At 44.6% G+C, this 20810-nt stretch overlaps 1 protein-coding gene across 1 annotated transcript; it reads left to right on the forward strand.

Moving 5' to 3' along the window:
* The first annotated feature begins 1206 nt into the window (after positions 1-1206).
* LOC123066144 (uncharacterized) lies at positions 1207-1763 on the forward strand. Its single transcript, XM_044489288.1, has 2 exons — positions 1207-1313; positions 1415-1763. Exons 1-2 carry the CDS (start codon positions 1259-1261, stop codon positions 1636-1638), a joined length of 279 nt encoding a protein of 92 aa, XP_044345223.1. The 5' UTR covers positions 1207-1258; the 3' UTR covers positions 1639-1763.
* The last annotated feature ends 19047 nt before the right edge of the window (positions 1764-20810 follow it).

Consider the following 20810-nt stretch of genomic DNA (forward strand, 5'->3'; position numbering starts at 1 on the left):
TGGTCGTCTCTATAACATGTGAAGAATCAAGACCTGTTTACGAAGACGTGTACACGCTTGGAGAACACGACGAGGAATACTTTTACCCAACATGGATGGCAACATGATCTTAGGATTAGCCCGCGTGGTGCTGAAGTGAAGATCTATTCTATAATGTTTTTCATTTTTTGTTGTAAAAGAATTGTAGTGCAATTTTGCTTCGGTACACCATCCCTTAAAAGTTTACATAAATCTTAAAGTTACTTAAAAATGCTATTGTCATATAAGTCTGTAGATCAAATGTATCGAATAGATTGATTTGGATACAAAGTGAACGTGCTCTTTTGATCCCAAGCCCACGTGCTTTCTGATGAACAGTGGAATCCAAACAATAGTAAATAAAAAATTGTGACTTTTTTATGATAAACATTGATGAATGTTTTGACTGCCTGCAATATTTTATGATGAAATTACATTCTTGAAGGTCTGGACAAATAAATGCTTCCAACAATAGTCTTTTTGGTGCATTGATTTTTTTTTGCCCAAACCTCCAAGAAAATGTCAATATGGAGTATTTGAACACGAGCTCACATGCTCTCAAATGAACAGTAAAGTCAGAAACAAATAGTAAAAAAAGCAAAAAAGAACTTTCGTTGCGATAAACGTTGATGAATGCACCAGTCATCTTGTCATAATTTCATTGAACTGGAGAGAAAATCTGGCAAGTCTTGGACCAAATAAGGCTGGTCATAGTGGGAGTAACATAGGTAGTAACATAGATGCCACATAAGCAAAAATGTTGATGTGGCAAGTAGTTAATGAGGAGAGAGGCAAATAGAGTAACCTAATATGTTACCATCACATAGCGCTTTCCAATGCAAAATGAGTCTACAAGACAATAAATGAACATGTGTATTTTACTACACATATGACACTTCCCACTATAAGGGTAGTAACATAGAGTAGTAACGTATGCATGTTACTACTTTAAGTTACTCCCCACTATGACCAGCCTAAACAGTAGACGAAGAAAATGCAATTGGTACGAGGCGTCTAGGGAGAATTAATTAACAGGGCATGCCCGGTGGACCCTATCCATTGACGTTCTTTGGAATGCATTAATGTCCTTAATCGCAATTAATTCAGCATTGAAACGGTTCCTGGTTTATCATCTCAGTTTCACTATAAAAATGCTTTTGCCATCTCGTGTGTTCCTCACAACTCAGATCGAGCCAGACAAACCAAGTCTTCCTCCCATCAACACCACATCTAGCTGAAGATGAAGACTGCACACACGCTGCTCCTGGCAGTCGCCTTCCTCGTGCTGGCATCAGGTATTCCTCTTACGATGATGCATCGCTTCATCGACTCGGCAAACAACCATATGCTTTACCTTATTCATGGTACTATTGGGGTTTTTTCTGCTCTTCTGTAGAGGCTGCAGTGAAGGCGGACGTCTGTACAGGGTCACTTCACAAGACGCCGCTACCATGTGATCAGGCAGGTTGCCTGCACATTTGCCGCGAGCATGTGAATGGGCAAGGGCACGCGTGCCCTCAATGCAATTGGAGTGCTAGTTGCAACTATAATGGATTATGCGAGTGTGATGTCTGCCTTCCTCCTCCTTCTGCTCCTATCCAACACCAACAGAGCGACTGATATATACTAGTACCAGCTTTCTGAGATGGGGATAGGATAGTTGGTTCTCTGTAATAAGAACGATACCGTCGTATGGTGTATCGGTTGTGATATACTCATTGTAGAATGCATGCGAATTTGATATCGCTTCACCGGTTATTATATACTAGCACATATGCCCGTGTGTTGCAGCGGAAGAAAAATTAATATACATTTAAAGTTTGTGAGAATTATATGTGCAAGCAAGATCCTGTGTGCACGTGAAAAAGGGACATTTAGGTTCTCTGTTTCGCCGGGCATTAAGTAATCAATCCGCTACTTCTCCATTCATCGATCGAGGGCAGCTAAGAATTCTGTGACGTTATCGTACGCCAGAAAAGGCCCATGAATTATTCAATCTACTTTTCCTTTCCATTGAGGAGATTTTAAGGTATGTATTTTCTGAATATTGCCGGAAACATGAATCATTTTTTAAATTTTGAACATTTTTCTGTAAATTATGTACACTTTCAGAAAAACTTGATTTTATTTTTGAAACAAGAACACCTTTTAAAATTTATAAACATTTTTTCAATAGACAAACTTTTTTATAAAAACATGAGAATTTGTGAACAATTTTTTAGAACGGGAACATGTGTTGGAAATTTATAACATTTTTTCAAAAAATACGTATCTTTTAAAATTATTTGCAATTGCGAAATTTATCTAAAAACAATATTTTTCGAATTTGGAGAACTTCTTGAATGGCCATTTTCTTAGAAATCTCAAACAATTATGAAAAACAATAAAAGCTTTTGGAAAAATGGGAAACTTTTTTCATGTTCCTAATATTTTTGAAAATAGCAACAAAATTTCAGAATTATGAACATTTTCTATAATTTGTTTTTTTCAAAAAAATGAATTTCTTTTAGAATTTTGCATTTATGAAATAAATTCTATTAAAAAATTGGAAGTGAAAAAAGAGATAGGGGAAGGAGAATAAAAATAAAAATGAAACACAAAAACAATGAGAAATGGGCCAGCCCATTATTGGTTGTCCTCTGCGGAGTTATGACTATTTGTCGCCCTTCGTGGAAAATAGAATTTTCTCAGCTGCCTGGGCAAAAAAATAAGTGGGCTGGCTTCACTGGACCACAGTGCGCGGCCCACATACAAAATTCTGGAAAAGCCTTTTCTCAAGCAGACAAACGCATAAGAATTTAGTACCACCTCGGATAGAAAAAATCTTTTCGACGGTGAACGGATGAAAAAATTGGCGAAACGCACCTTGCATTATTAGTAAGGTGTATATATATATATATATATATATATATATAGAGAGAGAGAGAGAGAGAATGGATTTGCTATCAACAACAACTAATGTGTGTGCTATCGGAACCGTTGGTTCACATCGAGTTCCGAACTTTGGTATGGATAAGGTGCCAAATTGTTGAATTATGGGAGATCACATTACCAAAGAGGAAAGCATGTGGGGAACTTTACGGTGTTGTGGATGAAAATGGCAAGCTAGGTTCTAAAATGGCAGGCTTATTCATGAAATGGGGGCAGCTGCTTTCTAGCATTCGTCCTTGAGCATGATCTTTTTAGGAAAGCCTAATGGGTAGGTTTTGTTGCATTGCCAACTCTCAAAGGTTCCATTCATCTCTGGGTTTTCTAGTAGGTGTAACTTTCATTTTTCTGCATCACCTGCCGTTGGTTCGGAACCTTTTGCATCACCGACAGGAAAGTACTGCATTTGTTCTGGATGTCCCGGTTGCCCTGTTGGCATCATGTTTTTTATTGCATACCCAGTTAGGAACTTCAATGAATCCTTCATTCTTTTCAGTCTTGCAAGCGGTGCTAGCCAGTGTCCATTATGCATCGGAAAGGGCCATGGAATGCACACCAAAAATGAGTGGCCATAACTGCATCTCTTTGGTTGGAGTGCTTTAATCGCCAATATATACTGCTGCATCTGTTCATCGGGTTTGAACAAACTTCATTCTCTAAGAGATTATTACCTCTGCCGTCTTATCCATCCATCGTTGCCCGGCGTGGTCGGCGGTACGGCGACGTCCGCTCGTTTGCTGTCGTTCTCGTCTTCAACAAGATCCATGTCGATTGACTGGTGATCTGAGGGTATCTGGCTGCCAGTTCTAGAGAAGCTGGGACACATGGATGCTTCAGCTGTTGCCGCATCTACCGCCGAGAACTCTATACACAATGATTGCATATTTTTATACGAACGAAAACTGGCAAGGGATATGCAGCTGAAAAACACACTTGGGTGGTCGACGAAATCCTTGCGCTGAGCTGCACTGTCGTTCTCCTTCATTTTTCAAACCTGATGCTACTCATGGAAGAAGATGGTATGGTGACGAGTCGTTCTCCTTCACTGTCTCTCTCTCTTTGGTGTGGGCAGCTCATGGAAGAAGATGGTATGGTGACGGGTGTTGTTCACATCCTGCAACCACTGCTGTCTTTTGTCCGTAGTTTGGTCACGGGTGCTGTTCACCTCCTGCAAATTGGTTCTGGCCTGCCAAAGTTTTGACCATGGCCATGGGCGTGGAGATTTTTCTTTTCAGTGCGTTTTCTTCTTGTCTCGGATTTTGACCTGCGGACATTGTTTTGTACTATTTCTTCAGAAAAAAACCTCGTTTGGACGAATAGTTTTAAGGTTTTCTACCTTAATGGCGCCATTAATAAGATGCTCGTTCGCCTCAATAACTTTGTAAAAAGATTTCTTTCATGGGCAACCAACATCTTCCGTACCATCCTTTCAAAAAAAAAAACATCTTCCATACCATGTTTGCCAAAAATAAACACACTGCTTCCAACACCAAAATCATAAATCCTGTTCGGTAAAAAAAATCATAAATCGCGTTGCAAAGTGTTTTTTAATGATAGTCATATTGTAACTGTGCTGAATACGATTGACCACACGGGCGCGTCCGTGGTACTGACCGGGCACTCCTCAAATCGCGTCGTCCACATCCTAGTATCTCATATATGATCCCCTATATCCATACTAAACCATCTAACGTCGATCAAACTACGTAGATCACCAAACGGACATAGAAACGGACGTTGGGAAGCACAATACATTCACCAAAAGATCACGACTGAATATTCAAAGGACCACCAAAGTTCACGTAAACTACGGACAATTTTAAACTACATCTAAAACTTGAAATTAAATTGAACAAAGCGGATCTTCACCACTTCCGGGCCAGCCCTTTCCCCTTCCGGTCGCCGGCGCAGTTGTAGCCGTTAGCGGCTGGTGGATGATCGTCCGATTCGTCAGACGAGGAGCCGTCGTCATCGTTGGGGGAGGAGGAGATGATGATGAGGCCATTGAGGCGCCAGGCAGTCCGGTCCTGCTGGCGCTTGAGTTTCACCAACCGAGCCGCCTCTGTCGCCTTCTCCTTGGTCTCGTGCTCGGACTGCTCGATGGCAAGCCGGAGAGCCTCACGTTCTTCCGGCAGAGCCGTCGAGCGTCTGTCTCCGCCGTCGTAAGAGACCAGCGATAGACCCATGCGGGGAGCCGCTCGTCCTTGTCGGGCTCCACCGGTAACCCACGGCAGCGGCGGACAGATCTCTCCACCGCGTCCCCCTTCCTTGATCGCTGCCTCGCAGCGGGCAGTGCGTGCCTTTGACTCTGGCTTGTGCGTCCGGGCCGATGGGGCAGGCACAAGGCACCTACCGCTGACCATGCGGGGGAGCAGCAGCCTGCAAGGACAGGGGACGGTGTGGGGGAGGCGCAGACTGCGCAACGTGCGTGGGGCCAAGCGCGGGCCGGGAGGAGCATGTGCGGGCATCCTCGCTGTGCCGACGGGGGAGAGGTGAGGCGGCCGATCCGAAACTGCCACCCGGGTCCACCTTGGACCTCTCGAGGGAAATACATAGGGACATCTCCTTGTTAGAGTCGGAGGAGGACCGGCTGCCGGCGCTCGACATGGTCGGCGGAGTCGTCGGAGTGGATCGAATAAAAAATCAGAGGGGGGAGGGGGTGAAGAGACGGATCGAGAGTGGAATGAGGTAAGGTTTCCGGATTGGGGATATTTTTGGGGACAGAGTGGGGTTGGGGTGCGCCGAAAACCGGACAGTCCGACGGACGTCCCACACAGAATCACTCGAAAACCCGGTTGTTTGACAGATGTCTCCTCTGGTGGAGGTGTGAACGCGGTGTGGCATTGCTCTGCCATCCGAGGCCAAACCCACCTATTTAAGCCAAACGGCATCCCGCAACCCTAGTCACATCCACCTCCTCCCACTCTGAGCCGCAAGCCCGAGCCCATCCACCTCTCTCCCAGCTCCGCCATGGTTCGGCAAAAGAAGACAATGTATGCTATGCTCACACTGGAGCGCCGGTTCCTGATTGAGGAGGAGATCCCAACGAGGTGCGCCGCCCGCATCGTAGCCTCCATGCCCCCGGACTCGCCCACATACACATAGAGGGAGAGAGAGATGTGATATGATGTGGAGAAAAAGCAAGGTCGAGAGTATATGAATCATTTTCCCTGTCTATCACATGTACTACGAGCAGTGTCGAGTTATACAAGGGAATACATTCAACGAAGTCCGAGACAACAGATCATTTTCTACTCATGAACCGAAAGGAACAATGTCCCAAACAACGTATCAGGACCTCTTAGAGGCGGATTTGTTGACCAGCATGACGGATAAAACCAGAGTTCAATGAAGACAAGTTAGGGGACAGATGAAGATGGAATGGGGTGGCTAGGTTTTAGTCCGGAGTGCATATTGGGATGAATATATGTGGGGATACTGTCGGCCCATAGGTTTGTGCTGCGTTTTGGCCAGGAGGGCGAAGACATTCAGTGGGAGCGGCGGGTGGATATATATATCTGTGTGTGTGTGTATAGAGGTATAGATATAGATGGTATATTGCTATGCGAAAGGTAGGCTGATGGCGCATACCACCGATAACGCACTGTGGCAGGCTCGTCCACGCGTTCGGTGCTCTCCGACAGTCGCACACTATGGTTTGGGAACCACGACTATTGGAAAATCAAAAGTTGGCGTGCATCTCCACGCGCTCGGCACTCTCCGATAGTCGCTATATACCTCTCCGATAGTCATCTAGCGGCCACAGGTGGTGGTGGCCGCTCATCTCCCGTGCTACTGCGTCAACTACTCAGTTGTGTACTTCATGGAGGAGGTGATTACGCGACTTCATGCCCTGCTAATTGCCTCTGGCTCTTTATTGTCGGGTGCATCTACGTCGACCTCTTCCGTTGAGTCCCTGACTGAGCTAGAGATTGTGCGACTTTGATTCCTGCTAGCTGCATCTTCTGACGTACCGCAAAACGAAGGAAATAGACTTCTAGTCAATCGCCTACGGTCGAAACACGGCCATATTTATCAGGAAGGGTGCGGTGTAGCGCAAAACAGAGGAGACGAACTTCTCGGCAACCGTCCATAGTCGAAACGGGGTACATCAGTTACTGTTCATCACCGTAAACTTCCTCCAACCTTCACTGGCTACTGTTCATCCAGCCTCTACGGGGTCTTGTGAAGGAATTATGCCCTAGAGGCAATAATAAAGTTATTATTTATTTTCTTACATCATGATAAATGTTTATTATTCATGCTAGAATTGTATTAACCGGAAACATAATACTTGTGTGAATACATAGACAAACAGTGTCACTATTATGCCTCTACACGACTAGCTCGTTGATCAAAGATGGTTATGTTTCCTGACCATAGACACATGTTGTCATTTGATTAACGGGATCATATCATTAGGAGAATGATGTGATTAACTTGATCCATTTCGTTAGCTTAGCACTTGATCATTTAGTATTCTGCTATTGCTTTCTTCATGACTTTGTGTGCTACCAAACTTGACACATTCCTATGACTATGAGATTATGCAACTCCCGTTTACCGGAGGAACACTTTGTGTGCTACCAAACCTCACAACGTAACTGGATGATTATAAAGGTGCTCTACAGGTGTCTCCGAAGGTACTTGTTGGGTTGGCGTATTTCGAGATTACGATTTGTCACTCCGATTGTCGGAGAGGTATCTCTGGGCCCTCTCGGTAATGCACATCACTACAAGCCTTGCAAGCAATGTAGCTAATGAGTTAGTTACGGAATGATGCATTACATAACGAGTAAAGAGACTTGCCGGTAACGAGATTGAACTAGGTATTGGATACCGACGATCGAATCTCGGGCAAGTAACATACCGATGACAAAGGGAACAACGTATGTTGCTATGCGGTTTGACCGATAAAGATCTTCGTAGAATATGTAGGAGCCCATATGAACATCCAGGTTCCGCTATTGGTTATTGACCGGAAACAGTTCTAGGTCATGTCTACATAGTTCTCGAACCCGTAGGGTCCGCACGCTTAACGTTACGATGACAGTTTTATTACGAGTTTATATGTTTTGATGTACCGAAGGTTGTTCGGAGCCTTGGATATGATCACGGACATGACGAGGAGTCTCGAAATGGTCGAGACATAAAGATTGATATATTGGAAGCCTATATTTGGATATCGGAATCGTTCCGGGTGAAATCGGGATTTTACCAGAGTACCGGGGGGTTACCGGAACCCCCCGGGGGTTAATGGGCCTACATGGGCCCTAAGGGAGAAGAGGAGGGCCGGCCAGGGTAGGCTGCGCCCCCCTCCCCCTAGTCCGAATAGGACAAGGAAGGGGGGGGGGGCGGCGCCCCCCTTTCCTCTTTCCCCTTCCCCCTTTCCTTCTCCTACAAAGCAAAAGGGGGAAGTCCTACTCCCGGTGGGAGTAGGACTCCTCCAGGCGCACCCCTAGGGGCTGGCTGCACCTTCCCCCTCCCTCCTTTATATACGGGGGCAGGGGGGCACCCCATGACACACAAGTTGATCTTCGTGATCGTTCCTTAGCCATGTGCGGTGCCCCCCTCCACCATATTCCACCTCGGTCATATCATTGCGGTGCTTAGGCGAAGCCCTGCGTCGGTAGAACATCATCATCGTCACCACGCAGTCGTGCTGACGGAACTCATCCCCGACACCCTGCTGGATCGGAGTCCGGGGATCGTCATCGAGCTGATAGTGTGCTGAACTCGGAGGTGTCGTACGTTCGGTACTTGGATCGGTCGGATCATGAAGACGTACGACTACATCAACCGTGTTGTCATAACGCTTCCGCTTTCGGTCTACGAGGGTACGTGGACAATACTCTCCCCTCTCGTTGCTATGCATCACCATGATCTTGCGTGTGCATAGGAATTTTTTTGAAATTACTACGTTCCCCAACAGTGGTATCCGAGCCTGGTTTTATGCGTAGATGTCATATGCACGAGTAGAACACAAGTGAGTTGTGGGCGATACAAGTCATACTGCTTACCAGCATGTCATACTTTGGTTCAGCGGTATTGTGAGATGAAGCGGCCCGGACCGACATTACGCGTACGCTTACGCGAGACTGGTTTCACCGTTACGAGCACTCGTGCTTAAAGGTGACTGGCGGGTGTCTGTATCTCTCACTTTAGTTGAACCGAGTGTGGCTACGCCCGGTCCTTGCGAAGGTTAAAACAGCACCAACTTGACAAACTATCGTTGTGGTTTTGATGCGTAGGTAAGAACGGTTCTTGCTAAGCCCGTAGCAGCCATGTAAAACTTGCAACAACAAAGTAGAGGACGTCTAACTTGTTTTTGCAGGGCATGTTGTGATGTGATATGGTCAAGACGTGATGCTATATTTTATTGTATGATATGATCATGTTTTGTAACCGAAGTTATCGGCAACTGGCAGGAGCCATATGGTTGTCGCTTTATTGTATGAAATGCAAACGCCCTGTAATTGCTTTACTTTATCACTAAGCGGTAGCGATAGTCGTAGAAGAAATAGACGGTGTAAACGACAATGATGCTACGATGGAGATCAAGGTGTCGCGCCGGTGATGATGGTGATCATGGAGGTGCTTCGGAGATGGAGATCACAAGCACAAGATGATGATGGCCATATCATATCACTTATATTGATTGCATGTGATGTTTATCTTTTATGCATCTTATCTTGCTTTGATTGACGGTAGCATTATAAGATGATCTCTCACTAAATTTCAAGATAAAAGTGTTCTCCCTGAGTATGCTCCGTTGCCAAAGTTCGTCGTGCCCAGACACCACGTGATGATCGGGTGTGATAAGCTCTACGTCCATCTACAATGGGTGCAAGCCAGTTTTGCACACGCAGAATACTCAGGTTAAATTTGACGAGCCTAGCATATGCAGATATGGCCTCGGAACACTGAGACCGAAAGGTCGAGCGTGAATCATATAGTAGATATGATCAACATAGTGATGTTCACCATTGAAAACTACTTCATTTCACGTGATGATCGGTTATGGTTTAGTTGATTTGGATCACGTGATCACTTAGAGGATTAGAGAGATGTCTTTCTAAGTGGGAGTTCTTAAGTAATATTATTAATTGAACTTAAATTTATCATGAACTTAGTACCTGATAGTATCTTGCTTGTCTATGTTGATTGTAGATAGATGGCCCGTGTTGTTGGTCTGTTGAATTTTAATGTGTTCCTTGAGAAAGCAAAGTTGAAAGATGATGGTAGCAATTACACGGACTGGGTCCGTAACTTGAGGATTATCCTCATTGCTGCACAGAAGAATTATGTCCTGGAAGCACCATTGGATGCCAGGCCTGCTGCAGGAGCAACACCAGATGTTGTGAATGTCTGGCAGAGCAAAGCTGATGACTACTCGATAGTTTAGTGCGCCATGCTTTATGGCTTAGAACTGGGACTTCAACGACGTTTTGAACGTCATGGAGCATATGAGATGTTCCAGGAGTTGAAGTTAATATTTCAAGCAAATGCCCGGATTGAGAGATATGAAGTCTCCAATAAGTTCTATAGCTGCAAGATGGAGGAGAATAGTTCTGTCAGTGAGCATATACTCAAGATGTCTGGGTATAATAATCACTTGATTCAACTTGGAGTTAATCTTCGGGATGATAGCGTCATTGACAGAATTCTGCAATCACTTCCACCAAGCTACAAAAGCTTTGTGATGAGCTATAATATGCAAGGGATGGAAAAGACAATTCCCGAGCTCTTCGCAATGCTAAAGGCTGCGGAGGTAGAAATCAAGAAGGAGCATCAAGTGTTGATGGTCAACAAGACCACTAGTTTCAAGAAAAAAGGCAAAGGGAAGAAGAAGGGGAACTTCAAGAAGAACAACAAGCAAGTTGCTGCTCAGGAGAAGAAACCTAAGTCTGGACCCAAGCCTGAAACTGAGTGCTTCTACTGCAAGCAGACTGGTCACTGGAAGTGGAACTACCCCAAGTATTTGACGGATAAGAAGGATGGCAAGGTGAACAAAGGTATATGTGATATACATGTTATTGATGTGTACCTTACTAGAGCTCGCAGTAGCACCTGGGTATTTGATACTGGTTCTGTTGCTAATATTTGCAACTCGAAACAGGGACTACGGATTAAGCAAACACTGGCCAAGGTCGAGGTGATGATGCGCGTGGGAAATGGTTCCAGAATCGATGTGATCGCGGTTGGCACGTTACCTCTACATCTACCTTCGGGATTAGTATTAGACCTAAATAATTGTTATTTGGTGCCAGCGTTGAGCATGAACATTATATCTGGATCTTGTTTGATGCGAGACGGTTATTCATTTAAATCAGAGAATAATGGTTGTTCTATTTATATGAGTAATATCTTTTATGGTCATGCACCCTTGAAGAGTGGTCTATTTTTGATGAATCTCGATAGTAGTGATACACATATTCATAATATTGAAGCCAAAAGATGCAGAGTTGATAATGATAGTGCAACTTACTTGTGGCACTGCCGTTTGGGTCATATCGGTGTAAAACGCATGAATAAACTCCATACTGATGGACTTTTGGAACCACTTGATTATGAATCACTTGGTACTTGCGAACCGTGCCTTATGGGCAAGATGACTAAAACGCCGTTCTCCGGTACAATGGAGAGAGCAACAGATTTATTGGAAACCATACATACAGATGTATGTGGTCCAATGAATGTTGAGGCTCGTGGCGGATATCGTTATTTTATCACCTTCATAGATGATTTGAGCAGATATGGATATATCTACTTAATGAAACATAAGTCTGAAACATTTGAAAAGTTCGAAGAATTTCAGAGTGAAGTTGAAAATCATCGTAACAAGAAAATAAAGTTTGTACGATCTGATCGTGGAGGAGAATATTTGAGTTATGAGTTTGGTCTACATTTGAAACAAAGCGGAATAGTTTCGCAACTCACGCCACCCGGAACACCACAGCGTAATGGTGTGTCCGAACGTCGTAATCATACTTTACTTGATATGGTGCGATCTATGATGTCTCTTACTGATTTACCGCTATCGTTTTGGGGTTATACTTTAGAGACGACCGCATTCACGTTAAATAGGGCACCATCAAAATCCGTTGATACGACGCCTTACGAACTGTGGTTTTGCAAGAAACCAAAGTTGTCGTTTCTAAAAGTTTGGGGCTGCGATGCTTATGTGAAAAAACTTCAACCTGATAAGCTCGAACCCAAATCGGAGAAATGTGTCTTCATAGGATACCCAAAGGAAACTGTTGGGTACACCTTCTATCACAGATCCGAAGGCAAGACATTCGTTGCTAAGAATGGATCCTTTCTAGAGAAGGAGTTTCTCTCGAAAGAAGTGAGTGGGAGGAAAGTAGAACTTGATGAGGTAACTGTACCTGCTCCCTTATTGGAAAGTAGCTCATCACAGAAATCTATTCCTGTGACACCTACACCAATTAGTGAAGAAGTTAATGATGATGATCATGGAACTTCAGATCAAGTTGTTACTGAACCTCGTAGATCAACCCGAATAAAATCCGCACCAGAGTGGTACGGTAATCCTGTTCTGGAAGTCATGTTACTAGACCATGATGAACCTATGAACTATGAAGAAGCGATGGTGAGCCCAGATTCCGCAAAATGGCTTGAGGCCATGAAATCTGAGATGGGATCCATGTATGAGAACAAAGTGTGGACTTTGGTTGACTTGCCCAATGATCGGCAAGCAATTGAAAATAAATGGATCTTCAAGAAGAAGACTGACGCTGACGGTAATGTTACTGTCTACAAAGCTCGACTTGTCGCAAAAGGTTTTCGACAAGTTCAAGGGATTGACTACGATGAGACTTTCTCACCCGTAGCGATGCTTAAGTCTGTCCGAATCATGTTAGCGATTGCCGCATTTTATGATTATGAAATATGGCAGATGGATGTCAAAACTGCATTCCTGAACGGGTTTCTGGAAGAAGAGTTGTATATGATGCAACCAGAAGGTTTTGTCGATCCAAAGGGAGCTAACAAAGTGTGCAAGCTCCAGCGATCCATTTATGGACTGGTGCAAGCCTCTCGGAGTTGGAATAAACGCTTTGATAGTGTGATCAAAGCATTTGGTTTTGTACAGACTTTTGGAGAAGCCTGTATTTACAAGAAAGTGAGTGGGAGCTCTGTAGCATTTCTGATATTATATGTGGATGACATATTACTGATCGGAAATGATATAGAATTTCTGGATAGCATAAAGGGATACTTGAATAAGAGTTTTTCAATGAAAGACCTCGGTGAAGCTGCTTACATATTGGGCATTAAGATCTATAGAGATAGATCAAGACGCTTAATTGGACTTCCACAAAGCACATACCTTGACAAAGTTTTGAAGAAGTTCAAAATGGATCAAGCAAAGAAAGGGTTCTTGCCTGTGTTACAAGGTGTGAAGTTGAGTAAGACTCAAAGCCCGACCACTGCAGAAGATAGAGAGAAGATGAAAGATGTTCCCTATGCTTCAGCCATAGGCTCTATCATGTATGCAATGCTGTGTACCAGACCTGATGTGTGCCTTGCTATAAGTCTAGCAGGGAGGTACCAAAGTAATCCAGGAGTGGATCACTGGACAGCGGTCAAGAACATCCTGAAATACCTGAAAAGGACTAAGGATATGTTTCTCGTATATGGAGGTGACAAAGAGCTCATCGTAAATGGTTACGTTGATGCAAGCTTTGATACTGATCCGGACGATTCTAAATTGCAAACGGGATACATGTTTACACTGAACGGTGGAGCTATCAGTTGGTACAGTTCTAAACAAAGCGTCGTGGCGGGATCTACGTGTGAAGCGGAGTACATAGCTGCTTCGGAAGCAGCAAATGAAGGAGTCTGGATGAAGGAGTTCATATCCGATCTAGGTGTCATACCTAGTGCATCGGGTCCAATGAAAATCTTTTGTGACAATACTGGAGCAATTGCCTTAGCGAAGGAATCCAGATTTCACAAGAGAACCAAGCACATCAAGAGACGCTTCAATTCCATCCGGGATCTAGTCCAGGTGGGAGACATAGAAATTTGCAAGATACATACAGATCTGAATGTTGCAGACCCGTTGACTAAGCCTCTTCCACGAGCAAAACATGATCAACACCAAGACTCCATGGGTGTTAGAATCATTACTGTGTAATCTAGATTATTGACTCTAGTGCAAGTGGGAGACTGAAGGAAATATGCCCTAGAGGCAATAATAAAGTTATTATTTATTTCCTTATATCATGATAAATGTTTATTATTCATGCTAGAATTGTATTAACCGGAAACATAATACTTGTGTGAATACATAGACAAACAGAGTGTCACTAGTATGCCTCTACTTGACTAGCTCGTTGATCAAAGATGGTTATGTTTCCTGACCATAGACATGTGTTGTCATTTGATTAACGGGATCACATCATTAGGAGAATGATGTGATTGACTTGACCCATTCCGTTAGCTTAGCACTTGATCGTTTAGTATTCTGCTATTGCTTTCTTCATGACTTATACATGTTCCTATGACTATGAGATTATGCAACTCCCGTTTACCGGAGGAACACTTTGTGTGCTACCAAACGTCACAACGTAACTGGGTGATTATAAAGGTGCTCTACAGGTGTCTCCGAAGGTACTTGTTGGGTTGGCGTATTTCGAGATTAGGATTTGTCACTCCGATTGTCGGAGAGGTATCTCTGGGCCCTCTCGGTAATGCACATCACTACAAGCCTTGCAAGCAATGTAGCTAATGAGTTAGTTACGGAATGATGCATTACGTGACGAGTAAAGAGACTTGCCGGTAACGAGATTGAACTAGGTATTGGATACCAACGATCAAATCTCGGGCAAGTAACATACCGATGACAAAGGGAACATCGTATGTTGTTATGCGGTTTGACCGATAAAGATCTTCGTATAATATGTGGGAGCCAATATGAACATCCAGGTTCCGCTATTGGTTATTGACCGGAAACAGTTCTAGGTCATGTCTACATAGTTCTCGAACCCGTAGGGTCCGCACGCTTAAAATTACGATGACAGTTTTATTATGAGTTTATAAGTTTTGATGTACCGAAGGTTGTTGGAGTCCCGGATATGATCACGGACATGACGAGGAGTCTCGAAATGGTCGAGACATAAAGATTGATATATTGTAAGCCTATATTTGGATATCCGAATCGTTCCGGGTGAAATCGGGATTTTACCGGAGTACCGGGGGGTTACCGGAACCGCCCGGGGGTTAATGGGCCTACATGGGCCCTAAGGGAGAAGAGGAGGGCCGGCCAGGGCAGGCCGCGCCCCCCCTCCCCCCTAGTCCGAATAGGAAAAGGAAGGTGGGGGGCGGCGCCCCCCTTTCCTCTTTCCCCTTCCCCCTTTCCTTCTCCTACAAAGCAAAAGGGGGGAGTCCTACTCCCGGTGGGAGTAGGACTCCTCCAGGCGCACCCCTAGGGGCCAGCCGCACCTTCCCCCTCCCTCCTTTATATACGGGGGCAGGGGGCACCCCATGACACACAAGTCGATCTTCGTGATCGTTCCTTAGCCGTGTGCGGTGCCCCCCTCCACCATATTCCACCTCGGTCATATCGTTGCGGTGCTTAGGCGAAGCCCTGCGTCGGTAGAACATCATCATCGTCACCACGCCGTCGTGCCGATGGAACTCATCCCAACTCCCTGCTGGATCGGAGTCTGGGGATCGTCATCGAGCTGAACATGTGCTGAACTCGGAGGTGCCGTACGTTCGGTACATGGATCGGTCGGATCGTGAAGACGTACGACTACATCAACCGCGTTGTCATAGTGCTTCCGCTTTCGGTCTACGAGGGTACGTGGACAATACTCTCCCCTCTCGTTGCTATGCATCACCATGATCTTGCGTGTGCGTAGGATTTTTTTTTTAAATTACTACGTTCCCCAACATCTTGTTCATCCACCCCTAACCGGCTCAGGTGTGGCGGCTTCCTCGGGGTCTTCATCTAGCGGCAACCACCTACTACCATGAAGTCTAGTTCATCTGACCCCACTGGGAATTGTTCATCCACAGCCAACCAACCAGCCCAACTCACCACGTCTCGACTCGTTCTGTGTATCACGCGTGCGGAAGCAATGGGCATTGTTCATCGAGATGCAACCCATAGCCGGCTAGGTACGTCTCGCACGGGGGGCTCGATCGGCTTCAGTAAGCAGCAGCAGTGGTCGATCGCTCGGGTTCAGTTAGCAGCAGCAGCGAAGGAATCAATTGGGTTTAGTTAGCAGCAAAGGAATTGCTCGGGTTCAGTTAGCAACGAAGGGATTGATTGATCGGCTTCAGTATGTAATGGGATCGATTGCTCGTGGTAGCTAACGCCTCGCACACACGCGCGTATGAGAAAAATGCACAAACCACACTGCATCGCTCGACGCTATATTTACAATTATAGCTAAACATCTTTGCATTTTGATTAAATTGAGGTGACATTTGAATTTTTTCAGAGGAATTTGGGTTTCATTTTGAATTTTGACTTCAATTTAACTGGAATTTTAATTTCATTTCAAAATTCCTCACAAAATACTTTGATCAAAAAGTATGAGAGGAGGTACCATGATACCCCAAAAGTCAAAAGAAAATAATGCCAAAATAAATTGAATTTAAATTTGAATATATTTGGAATTTTCAAAAAAAGATTTTTATAAAGTTTTTATTTTGCCTCTGAAAAGCAGTTCAACATTTAGAATTTATTTTTCTGATCTTTTTGATATATATATATATATATATTGTCTATATAAAATATTTTTATTTTCGTTATTTAAATTTTTTGTGTCGGAAAATTTAAAATAGGAAAATGTTTTAAAAAGAGAAAATTCTCGCCTCGGCCCATCCGCAGTGATCCGACCCAGATCCGCATTCACCCGGATCCCGCCCCTCTCTCTCTCTCGCATGTGGGGCCCGTCGTCCGCCCGTACCCACCGACGCTCGCCTTCCTCCCCCGCGTCCTCTTTCCTTCCCGTCGCTGGACTACGGTGCCACCCTCAACTCTTTTCTTCCAGATGCCGCCCCCTACCCCAGGCTATCCCACCTATAAAGCCACCCCTAACCTCGACCGACCCCCCTAAACCCTTCTCCCTCTCCTCCCGACGCTATCGCAATCGCACGCCGGAGAAGCTCTCGGGGGCTGCTCACCACCGCCCGTTCCACCACCTCCCGCCACCCTTGAGCCCTCCCACCACCAACATTCGCCTCGCCATCGTTTCTTTCATCATCGGAGCATCTTCCCCGACCTCGAGGACCCTTGTCGACCCCGACCACACCCGAAGCCGCCGCCGTCAATGACCTCGCCGGAGACCTCTTCTCCCCACTATAAGGTGTCGAGATTCGCCCTTAGCCATCTGATCTACTTTCGACGCTGTAGATTAGATCCTACTTTTAAGGGAAATGTTCTGCCGTTTTTTCTTTGGTTTAATTGAACCATCGGCCGGTTTTCTTTTAGTTAGCCGCCGCAGCCACTGAGACCGTTAAGTAATGGTCGCCCGCCCGTTTGCTCCTGTCAAACACCCCCTCTAGCCAATCACATGCTGACGCGTAGCACCCCGCCCGCCCGATAGATTTTTTTTCTTTTTTTAGTTTACATTTTAAAGACAAAATAGTTTCTGTTTTAGAAAATGCATATCTCCTAGGATATTTAGGGTTTTTAGGTGATTAATTTTTGCATTAGGTTAGAAATTTTAGGAAGTTTCTATAGATGTCAAGTTTGACTATATTTGAAAGTATGAATTTGAATTTTATTAAAATTTTCTCAAATCACTAGATTGGCTATAATTTGAGCTAGGAATATTATTTTTAGTGATTCTTTTTGCTACTTGCCGTGGAATTGTCACGACAAATGTCCTAGTGTGAGGACTTAGTCGTGGAGCCATCACAACTAGGTTAGCTTAAAGGGATTAAACGGGACAAAGAACACAGAAAGTTTATACTGGTTGGGCCCCTTGCGGAGAAGGTAAAGGCCTAATCCAGTTTGATGTGGTATTGCTTATGTCTCGATTACCAGGGAGCGAATACGCTTGACCTAGCTTTCGATCTCTTGTTTCTTTCCCTGAACCGCTGCCGGGTCGTCCCTTTATATACACAGGTTGACGCCCAGCGGCTCACGGAGTCCCAGTCGGCTCATAAACAACGTGTCCGGCTCAGTGACTAAATATACCTGCCTTACAATACAAGTCATACACATATGGCGGTTTACTCTTATGTGCCTTAAGTCGCTCTTGGGCCTTGGGCCCTTGCTTCATAAACTACCATATTCAACATCCTCATGTGCTTTGTATTGATGAACCGCCATAGGTATAACCCGGCCCCTCCTGGGCGGGTCATACCTAATAGTCATATCCCCAACATTAGGCCCCAGATTAATTTGAACTTGTTCATGTCAATCTTCAACACTCAGAAAAAATCCTTCCTTCTTTATTTGTGCCAGATCTTATAACCCGCCATGACGTCATCTTCTGCGATTGTGGTAACCCGCCATGACATCATCTGCCATTAATTTTACACAATGCCCAATATATCTTAACAGATCCTTATCCTTAATAACCATTCCGAAAATCGAGGCGTCCAAACGGCTGGATAATCATTCTTTGGCCTCCTCGTTTTTCACGCCCACCTCTTACCCTTCTCCTTATAAATAGGGTCAAACAGCCCTCCTTTCATTTCCCCCCTCTTTTCCTTTTCGTCTTCCACCTCTCTCCGCGATGCATTTGTACGCCTGAGCACCGCCACCATCGTGAAGCTCATCGTCTTCCTCGTCCTCAGCCATTGCATCGACCTGAACGGGACCAGAGAAAACTGCAGCGCCTCTTCACTGCTCCTCGGATCCAGTAAGAACCTTATCTTCTCCATTGTAGATCTCCATTAGGGTTTCTACAGTTCTTGGAGTTCTTCATTGTTCTTCACTGTACTTCTAGTTAGTCCTTACTTAGATCCAAATATGTCCCTTAAGACGCGCGGAATCCGTTTCTATTCCTTCTCTTATCACAAAACTTGCTTCACAGATGCAGAAATCTCGCCCTTGTGCTAGTTCCTCTGCTGCTGCAATATTTAGGTTTTAATTTATTTTCTTTTTTCACACAGTGCTAGATCCAAATCGCCTGCTCCAGTTTATAAAACCTGTTTATTCAACATTTAGCTGATTTTGCTCTTGATAAATATCAATCTGGTCATGGCGGCTTACATCACCGGTTATCACTAGCCATATATCATTAGGCCCCTTTTAAGCCACCACTCTGAATATGTACTGTAGTGTTTTACCTCTGTCTTAATGAATCAACTTAAACCGGCAAAATTGTTCTTTCTTTTAGGCTTCTTTCTCCACAATGCCGCCGAAGATAGTCACTTCATGTAATTGGGTTCCCTCCATTGTCACTGAGGACACGCTCAAAGACTTTGTCAAAACCGGCTATTTGCCAGCAAAAACTGTCGTGCATTATCGCGCCCCCAGTCCAGAAGAAAAAAGACCTCAGCCAAAGGATGATGAGTTCATTGTTTTTACTGATCACATGAATCGGGGCTTCTCACTGCCCGGTTCTAAATTTTTCTGAGATGTTCTGCACTTCTTTTAGCTTCATCCTCAAGACATCGGACCCAATTCTGTGTCAAACATCTGCAACTTTCAAGTTTTCTGTGAAGTATACCTTCAAGAGGAGCCCAGTGTTGAACTGTTTAGGGAATATTTTATTTGAACCGCCAAAACAAGTTTACGAACGGACCGAGCTTGCAACTTGGCAGAATCTCAATTCAACAAAGAAGAGATGCTATCTTCCCCTATGCTTGCTTGCCGAGTCACCCCAAAGATTGGAACCAGACATGGTTTTACTGCAAAGATACCTCTTCGGCTGACAAGAATCCACTGCCAGGCTATCGTGCCTAGTGTCTTGACCTAAAACATCATCTTCTTGAGAAGCTTACCAAAGCTGAACGTGCAAAGCTCGCCCCCACCATTGCAAAGGTAAAGGATCTGATGGGAAATGGTTTAACTGGCATTGACTTGGTTCGATGATGGGTTGCTTGGTGAATCATACCCTTGAGTCGCCGAGCCGACTTAATGTGTACTTACACGGGTGGTAAAAAGTATCCACTACGCCATAGCTCTGTGCGTTTAACTGATGAGGAAATCAATGAAATGACAAAGACCCTTCTGAATGAATATCCAGAAGATTGCAGCAAAGTGGGTCTGAACCCTTTCTGCAAACTTAACCCGCCACCAGATGTGAGTCCTTAAATTACTTACTTTTACCTTCATCACTCCAATATTCTATTAACTCCACTTTGATGACTTTCACAGGCTAAATCTGATTTTTGGAAAAAGAAATATGACCATGAAGCTGCCAAAAAGGCCAGGGCTGCCAAGAAAGCCGCCAAGAAGAATAAGAAGAAATCAAGTACTTCCGAGCTGTTTGAACTGGACGACAGCTCTGAGTCGGAGGTAGCTCTTGATTCTATTGGCTCCTTTTTCAACTATCTTATTGACATTGATTATCATCAGGATGACACAGGGGCCAGTATAGCTGGCGAGGAAGAGGTAAATATCATTTCCTCCAACTCCTAGCCTTTGCCAAGACAGAAAATTCGAAGAGTAACCCGGAAAGTAAGCTTTTCACACCCCTTATCTCATCTCGATCCTCACTTTCCTTTGAAGCAACAGTAGCACGAGAGCCGGCGACAGACTCAGACCAGCGGAGGTGAAGAATTATCTTCCGGTTTACCAAATACTCCAGCTCCGAGGAAACGTCGAAACGAGGTCATCCCAAATTTAAACTCTTTTTATCCTTTGGCGGGTCTCATTCGCTAGCCACTTAATTCTTCCGATTCAAATTATCAGGAGACTTCTCGCT

The sequence above is a fragment of the Triticum aestivum genome, chromosome 3B (assembly GCF_018294505.1).
Source record: "Triticum aestivum cultivar Chinese Spring chromosome 3B, IWGSC CS RefSeq v2.1, whole genome shotgun sequence".
NCBI lineage: Eukaryota > Viridiplantae > Streptophyta > Magnoliopsida > Poales > Poaceae > Triticum > Triticum aestivum.